We start from the raw sequence: 9,047 nt of genomic DNA on the forward strand, positions 1-9,047 counted from the left end.
AATTTCACTTCTGATAATATATCCAAAAGAACTGAAAGCAGGGGCCAAAGAGATATTTGTACATCCATGTTTAAAGCGGCATTATTCACAAGAGCCGAATGACGGTAACAATCTGTGTCCATTGAAAAATGAATGGATAAACAAAATGTGGTCTATACATACAATGGAATATTATCCAGCCTTAAAAAGGAAAGAAATCCTGACACATGCTACAACACGGATGAACCTTGAAGCCATTATGCTAAGTAGAATCAGCCAGTCACAAAAGTGTAAATACTGTAAGATTCCACTTATATGAGATTCCTAGAATAGTCAAATTCCTAGAGACAAAAAATAGAATGGTGGTTGCCAGGGGCTTGGGGGTGGGGAGGAAAATGAGGCGTTATTGTTCAGTGGGTACAGAGTTTCCATCTGGGAAGATAAAAAAGTTCTGGTTGTACAGCAAGGTGAATGTACTTAATGCCGCAGAGCTGTACACTGAAAAATCACTGAAATGCTAAAGTTTATGTTATACATATTTTAGCACAATAAAACATTGTTAATTTAGAAAAAATATACCATTCTGATGATAATTTCTTATTATTCCACCTGTTTCTTTCTTTTATTTTAACTAAGTAATAATATCTAGTATTTATTTATTAAGTAATTACTATGTACCCACACTGAACTAAGGTCTTAGTGGATAGATTATTTCAATTATTCTTCCAAACAATTCTGTGAGGCCATGTCTCCCAGACTGGATTTGTTTCGAAAAAAAAAAAAATTCTAGCTCTTTTAAGCAGAAAAGGATTTAAAACAGAACCTTAGGCGCTGAAGCACAATGCAGAACGAGTTCGCATGATAGCTGCTTCCTCCACCACCATCCTGATGGTGGGAATCGAGACTTTGAGATATACCACCTGCAAGTCAGGGACCGGGAGTTGCCACTTACACAACTGCAGCAAGTGAAGTCCCAGCACGTTTGCTGGAGCCACAACAACAATAAGTCAGAAGACATGCCTACTGCTTCTCAGCTCCCACGAAGCTGGAGACTGGGCCCCGGAACACTGCGGCAGAAAGCCCACGTCCAGTAGAAAAGCAGATCACCATACTCACTTCAGCTTTTCAGTGAAGCCAGCTGGAGAAACTGTACCACATCCAGAACCTTAGCTATAGGTTAGGAAAACGTAGGGTGTGGTTCTGGGTGCTTTGTTCTTATTTTTTTATCAATAGCCTTGCAACCTCTATAATATGAAGAGCCTCCCCGTGGATGGGGAGCCTGTACCCACCACAGCCATCATGTGATACGGTGAACTTTCTAGCTATCCAGCCCATTTTTCCATCTTAATCTGGATCAGTCCTTGGACCCCTCTAATTTCTCCTAATCACCGGTATCCTTCAGGCATCATTTCCTTTCCTGTCCCACCTAGACTCACGTGGCCATCACTTGAATGATCTCCTTTTAAGTCCTCAAGTCAAGGATTAAGGAAACCCTTCATCCTTCCAGTGTATTTATCCAGAGAAACCCCATGCTGAGTTCATCCTGCCATCCCTCTCCTACACCCCTACAACCGGATGAGCACGACAGGAGCTAAACACACAAACATAAACAAATCCATGGTCCTCACCGTAGAAAGTCTTTGCATCTCCTTCAACTCTCTCTCCCACCTGCTCGCCTGTCTGCTCTTTCACACTCTCCACATCACATCTCCTTCCACTTGACAGGGACAATCAGGGGCAGCAGGAATGAGTTCCCTCCCCCTGCTCACCCTCCCCTTCCCCCCCATTCTATCCCCGTTCTACTTCACATGCTCTCTTGATGATCCCCGCTTCCTAACTCAATTTCTGAAATAGCCTAACGATCAACGTGGCACCATACTCAAGCCCTTCCAGCTGATTCACCACATGAGGATTTCACTGAAAGCATGCCCATCGACAGGTGAATGAACAAAGAAGACGTGGTACATATATACAATGGAATACTACTCAGCCATTAAAAAATGTCATTTGTAGCAAATGGATGGACCTAGAGATTATCATGCCGAGTGAAGTAAGTCAGACAGAGAAAGACAAATATTGTATGCTATCATTTATATGTGGAATCTAAAACATGATACAACCAAACTTATTTACAAAACAGAAAGAGACTCACAGACATAGAAAACAAACTTATGGTTACCAAAGGGGAAAGAGGGGTGGGGAGGTGGGGGGAGGGATGAATTAGGAGTTTGGGACTAGCGGATACAAACGATCATATATAAAAGAGATACACAAAGTCCTACTGTAGAGCACAGGGAACCATATTCAATATTCTGTAATAAACCATAATGGGAAAGAAAAAAATTAGAATAAAATAAAATACACGATAAGGGCATTCATTGACACTTTCCTTGTGAGAGGGGAAAACAGAAACAAGCTAAATGAATGTGAAATACACAACAGAGAGGACTGACAAAGGCAAAAATTGGTGCTTTGAAAGGAGTAATAGAACTGACTGCAAATCTTTTATAAGACTAATCAAGTGAGAAGGAGAAAGAGAGTGTGTGTGTGTGAGAGAGAAAGAGAGACAGAGACAGAGAGAAACATATTGTAATGGGGATAAAAGATGAACCTTACTACAGAAGCAGACATTAAAAGCAGAGAAATGATAAACCATTTCATGCCAGAGCCTTTGAAACGTTTAATGAAATGAACAATTTCCTAGAAAACCATCCTACAAAAACCCATTCAAGAATAAATAAGAAATTTGTATAATCCTATCACCGTTAAAGAAATTGAAACAGTACATAGAAACCTTCCCACAAAGAGTACTCATGACCCAGATGGTTGTACTGGCAAATGCTAACAAGCAGAGCTGGGAGAGAACTAATTCAGATATTAAATACCTCGCCTGTGCACCTCTGTGCCAAGGATTATGCCTTTGCCATTATTGTCTGCCAGTGCAATCAAGCAAAGAGAAGGTTTGCAGGTGAAAACACAAGGTGCAGGAAGGTGAGTATAGGATGCCCTGTTTCCATAAAAAAAGAAAGGACTAGGAGGTATAGTTTTATTTGCTTGCATGGCATTACACAAGAATAATGCAAGGTCTGCAAGAAACCAATTACAGCAGCCACATGTCATGGAAGGTGAGATGGGCCTGGGCAAATATGAATCAGGAGTGGGAAGGGGACTTTCCGGGGCATGCCTTCTGATACTTCGTGATTCCTGAACCCTATGTGTGTACTACCCATTCAAAGAAACTACTTATCAATCTTAATTAAAAAGAATAACGAAGGATAGTCTGAAAAGTAAGAATAATTGGGGGAGGGGTGGATTCCAATAATAAGCTATGACCAAGCTCTAATAACTACAAATTAAAAAAATAAGTAATTAACAGCGTTAAATTATCCACAGCAATTAGCTAACAAATCTTACGTACACAAATCTCTCTCTTTACCAGTTCTGCTTCAAAAGGTATAGCTTAAACTAAAAAAACAAGTAGGTTTTAAAGAAGAGGAAGGAAAATATCAATAGGAAATTTTTTTTGTTTTACCTTATACCACTTTACTGAATCCAAATGAAAACTGTTTGGGAAGTTCAGAGGACATATAAGAATGTCATCTCTTCCAACGTATAAAATCTGTTTGTACTCATCTGGCACATGCGGTTGACTGTTTCCAGAAGTACCACACCAATGTTTTTTAAATACAGTGAGGTTGACTTGCATTCTGGGACAGGTGTTTGTATCACTGTAAGAAAACAACAGATTGAAACCTCATAAACTCAAACAGTCACAAAACCAAATAATTCTGTTTATCTCCAAATATTTCCAAATCCTCTTCCAAGCACGTGGAAACCCTCTGCCTCAAACAAGACAGCATACATCTCACAAGTCATTCATTACGAAAGGAAAAAAGATGTATTTGGATGGTGGAAACACGGGAGGACATCTTAACCAAATGGTCAAAATGAACATCACCAAGCAGGGACACGCGGATGCTAGGTGTCTCTGAGTGTGCTGGCTGAAGAGAATGCAAACCACTTCCATAGCATTCCAGCCAAGAAGTCTCAGCCTGAACCGACTCATGAAGAAATATCTGGCAAACCCAAATTAAGAGATACAATATAAAATAATTGTCTGTACTTCTTAAAAATGTCAATGTCACACACACAAAACAGGCTGAAGATCTGTTCCAGATGAAAAGAGATTAAAAGTACATGACAACCAAATGCAATGCAGTGATCTTGGATTCAATCTTCCACAGGAAAAGGAAGAAAAACATTTATAAAAGTCATCATTGAGAAGATTGAGAAAATTAGAATACAAATTGGTTACTAGATAAAGTATTGTGTGATGGTTAAATTTCCTGAATGTGATAACTATTCTAATATAACTAAGAGAATATTTTTGCTGAGAGGAAAGACACATTGAAATATTAAGAGGTAAAGGGACCTGATGCATACAACTGAGATGATTTGGAATAAAATGGTTTAGAAAAAATACCGTGTGTAACATACACAGGGGATGATGGGGAAAATGTGGCAAAATGTTAAATAATAGAAATCTAGATAAAGGGTAGGCAGGAGCCCTTTATACAATTCTTGCAAATGTGATATGAATTTGAATTATTTCAAAGTAAAAATATACAGTTTACTAAACATGTATCATATCTATATATTAAAGATTTGTGAGAATTCAGTTTATTTTCTTCCATGACAGACAGTATTGATGTCTACGTTCTAGGAAAGATTATTTTGCCCCATTTCACAGCTCCCATATTTAAATATTTTAAATCCAGCCTGTGATCCAGCAATCCCACTCCTGGGTATATATCCGGGGAAAACCATAATTCAAAAAGATACATGCACCCCAGTGTTCATTGCAGCACTATTTACAAAAGCCAAGACATGAAAGCAACCTAAATGTCCATCAACAGAGAAACAGATAAAGAAGATGTGCTATACACACACACACACACACACACACACACACACACACACACACACACACAATGGAATATTACTCAGCCATAAAAAAGAATGAAATAATGCCATTTGCAGCAACATGGATGGACCTAGAGATTGTCATACTGAGTGAAGTAAGTCAGACAGAGAAAGACAAATATCATATGATATTGCTTATGTGTGGAATATAAAAAAAATGGTACAAGTGAACTTATTTACAAAACAGAAATAGAGTTACAGATGTAGAAAACAATCTTATGGTTACCAGGGGAAAGGGGGGGAGAGGGATAAATTGGGAGATTGGGATTGACATATACACACTACTATATATAAAACAGATAACTAATAAAGACCTACTGTATAGTACAGGAAACTCTCTACTCGATACTATGTAATGACCTATATGGGAAAAGAGTCTAAAAAGGAGTGGACATACGTATGACTGATTTACTTTGCTGTACAGCAGAAAGTAACACAACATTGTAAATCAATTATACCCCAATAAAGATAAATAAAAATGAAGTCCCAGTTAGAATAAAAAATAAATAAATCCAGCCTGGACGTCCAGACAGATTTGTGCGGCATATGATCTCCAACTCTGGTTAATGAATAACCTGGAGGAAAGAGGAGAGCAGACCCCCTCAAGACGTCAGCAGCCGGTCTGCAGAGTGAGTGAAATTTTGGGGAAGGGGCTACTGGCACTTCCACCTGTGCCACTGAGTAACCATGTACTTCGAGTCAATCACACGGAAATGAGGAATCTGGCAGGAATCAGAGAAGGACATGGCCATCCTAAAACACAGAAAGAGGCTGGCAAATACCGAGGAACCGCAAGAGAGGGAGGATGCAGCTACGTTCCTGGAGTACCTACTTCACACATGAGCTGGGGTCATTTTAACTTCTACCCTATCTGGCTGACATTACTCCCACTTTACAGATAAGAAAGCCAAGGCTCGTGGAGGTCAAATGACTCATGAAGGTCATGCACATTAGCAAAGGGGGATAACAAAATTGGGGCCCTCAGCCAAAATGTGGTCCACAGATGTGTTTTAATTAGGACACATGCACAAAGCTTATTGGAAAGTTAACCACACACACACCCATACACACACATTCCAATTTCCAGGTTACCTTGAAATTTTGGAAGATGGACTTGAACTGCTGCATAGACTGCCACCTTTGGTGTGACATACGCTTTCTGGCTCACCACAGTGCCAACCAGGCTCAACTATCTCCCACCAGACCTTTGTCACTTACTTACATTACTAGCATAAGGCTTAGCATGGGGTCTAGAACATACTGGGTGCTTGGTCACTGTTAAATTCCTATAGCAGAACCCTTACAAAAAGTGCTTGAAGAAGGCTTATACCTATCTGGATGTACCACCTGTCGCAAAAACTTCTGGCATTCCAAGAAAGAAGGCAGCAATCATGTTGGAATTAAACAGGCTTCGTAAGCTGGTCTGGCCTTGGACATCATCTCAATAGGAAAAGATGCATTTCACGGTCCAGCAACTGATTTACAAATCTGTTCTGCTTAAAAGTCTGTTCATTGAAACCACCTCGTAACAATTACAAAACTATATTCTTCTCATTGTTTTCTACATTGATTAAGAGTTTATCAAGAGTTTTTCTAAAAGAATTACATATTATATAAATATTATACATATTATATATATGTATATATATATATATATAAATGAGAGAGACAGTTCTCATGAATGAGGAACTTACTTTGTATCACAGTAGTAGATCCCAGAGTCCTCCCCTTTCACAGGGAGAAACAAAATCCAGTTTTGGTCCTGGTGGATTCGAGACTGTATGTTTTTGGATACTGGGATTTTTCTAGGATATTTATACCATGTTGCATCTACCTTCCCAGATGTTGGCAGAGGGTATATGCAGTGAAAAGCCGTAGGCTGGCCCACTGACACAGTATCCTGCATACTCACGTCCTCGCAAGCATCTAGGGAAAGAAAGGAAAAAAATAATCACAGCCGAGAGCGCTAGTGTTGGTTATGATTAGTTTCCACAAACACCTCGATTTTCTTGCTGATTTGAAATTTTATGTGAGAGTTTTCTCAGTATGGGAGTTGCTGATGTGAAAGCATGACCCGAAGTCCTTCACATCTGTCCATAAGAGGGAATTTACTCGGTCCTCCCCCTCAACAAGTGATCTCCCCATTTGGAATGAGTCCCCTCTTTCCCTTCTAAGACCCTCAATTCCTTCATCTTCCTCCTTCAGTGTAAACGTTCCTATTCTGAGCCCCACTTGACCTGTTTTCCTTCTGCTCTGCTACCCGGTTAATTCGTCCGTCCCCAATAAAAGGTGTAAGTATCTCCTCCCCCAAAGGATTGTTAAACAATTCCGCTCGCTTTAAAGTTCGTTTCTAACAAATTGCTTAGTGTTTCTTGGAAGTAATTTGTTCCGTGGCTGGTTTCTTTGCTATTACCTTGGGTCTAACATGTCCGTTTGTCATATAAAGTAGACGGTATTATAGATCTATTTGAGCATTTTAACTCGAGCCTTGACTTGCAAATTTGCCCATCTCCTACCCCTCTTTAAGTCACTTCAAAGCTCGAAGGGGATGCTTGGGGCTGAGCGTCTCCCGCGGGATTTTGCCTGGACCCCTGGGGCGAGTGTCACCGGCCAGGCTCCGGTCTCACGTGATCCCCCAGGAGGTCTGCACAGGGGCTCGCCCAGAGCGGCAGGGTGGCAGGGAGGGAGGGGCCCACTGAGACCCGAACCAACCGAACGTACCTGCTCTGATAAATCGTGGAAGAGCGGTGGACACGACGCAGAGCAGCAACAACGGCATTCCCCTACAGGCTGCGAGGAAGAAAGAGGGAGGCGTGGAAAGGGGCGCAGCGGGCGGAGCGCGCCCTCCCGCGGCACGAGGCCAGGGTTCTGCGACCTCTGAATCTCAGAGATCCCAGCTAGGCTTTTGACCTTTCCTGCTCCATGAGGAGACCTCCAACTTTGGCCCCAGATGTATCCGGACGCGCCCCCAAAGACGGCTCCCTCCCTTGCCCCACCCTTGCTCCGAGCGCCCACCTCCAGAATCCGGGGGGAGAGGCATCAGTGGGAGGGGTCGGGAGGGGCCGGAGGCGCAGTGTGGGCATCGGGGCGGGTACTCTTCCAGGCTGCCCGGTCGCCTCCTTTGGGGGCGCAGGGACATCCCCTTCTGCCATGCAGCTCGCCGCCCGGCCCGCCTCAGCCCGCGGCCCCCGTTCCCCGTGGTGACGCCCGAGTGCCCACCGTGCGTCGCGCGTAGCCTTCCCTGCGCGTCCTTGGCCTCAGGTTCCTCCTGGGCCTGGCCGTCTAAACGGAAACCTGCTCACTCGGGAGAAGGCAGCTTAGGCCTATATTGCAAAGGTCGGCAGGAAAAGAGGGAGGAAGACGGGCCGGCAGTGGACGCGGGCTCCACACCTTCTTCCACAGACGGAGTCCGCTCCCCCAAGGTCGCCCAGCCGGTCAGGGGCCGCCCGGGAGTCCCGATCACCGCCCGCCGCCCAGTCGCGCACATTTTTGCCATCTCCTCGTCCCGCCCGCGCCCTGCTCAGCTGCAGACTCCGTGAGCCGGATGTGTACCTGCAGAACTGGATCGGAGCGCGCAGGAACTCGTAGAAAGTGGAGACTGACAGCCCGGGACTGAGTCCTGTCGTGGCATTTCCGTACCAGGCTAGTTCCTCACTACGATGGGCGGGGCAGCCCTACCTTCCCGGTGCTAGCTTAGGAAGGAGCGTGCCATCGCACTAGGAAGCGGGTTCGAAGGCTTTGTGCCGGATTTTCTGGCAGCTAAGAAGTCCTCCATCCCCATTAATTGTCTGCTGAAATCTATTCCAAATTGTGCCACCAAATGAACTATTCCTTCCTTTCCGAACTCCATTCGAGCAGTTATTACATGCCCTGCATTGGCCTGTATAGAATGCCCCCGGAGTAGACGCCGACCCAGATGGCTTTTAAGTGATATTATTTATCTGCCTGGGTCGTGCTGTTAACTTCTGTAAAGCAGACATCCCACGGGGATCCTCAAATAGCCGGAGCAGGAAAACTGTTCCTGTCTGAAACTTCCAACCCTGACAACATCAACAGGGACTTGTTGCCCTGGCCATCAGGAGACA

The 9,047-nt window shown here is 43.4% G+C and overlaps 1 protein-coding gene across 9 annotated transcripts in view; it reads right to left on the reverse strand.

Annotated features, from left to right (window-relative positions):
• The window catches only part of IL1RL2 (interleukin 1 receptor like 2), a 48,432-nt gene extending 39,824 nt beyond the window's left edge, over window positions 1-8,608 (reverse strand). For 3 of the 9 annotated variants that reach the window (XM_027128735.1, XM_027128738.1, XM_027128731.1), the window contains exons 1-4: window positions 7,978-8,462; window positions 7,684-7,752; window positions 6,657-6,888; window positions 3,512-3,707 (exon numbers count right to left, since the gene is read on the reverse strand). In XM_027128735.1, the coding sequence (XP_026984536.1) occupies window positions 3,512-3,707; window positions 6,657-6,888; window positions 7,684-7,752; window positions 7,978-8,101 (621 nt within the window). In that variant the 5' untranslated portion in view covers window positions 8,102-8,462. Of the gene's footprint in view, window positions 1-3,511; window positions 3,708-6,656; window positions 6,889-7,683; window positions 7,753-7,977; window positions 8,480-8,514 lie in introns of those variants that run through there. The other 6 variants (XM_027128734.1, XM_027128733.1, XM_027128737.1 and 3 more) reach the window with 6 other exon arrangements.
• Between the last annotated feature and the right edge of the window lie 439 nt (window positions 8,609-9,047).

This window comes from Aethalodelphis obliquidens, unplaced genomic scaffold (genome assembly GCF_003676395.1).
Source record: "Aethalodelphis obliquidens isolate GAN/ISIS:26980383/991018 unplaced genomic scaffold, ASM367639v1 scaffold35, whole genome shotgun sequence".
Taxonomy (NCBI): Eukaryota; Metazoa; Chordata; class Mammalia; order Artiodactyla; family Delphinidae; genus Aethalodelphis; species Aethalodelphis obliquidens.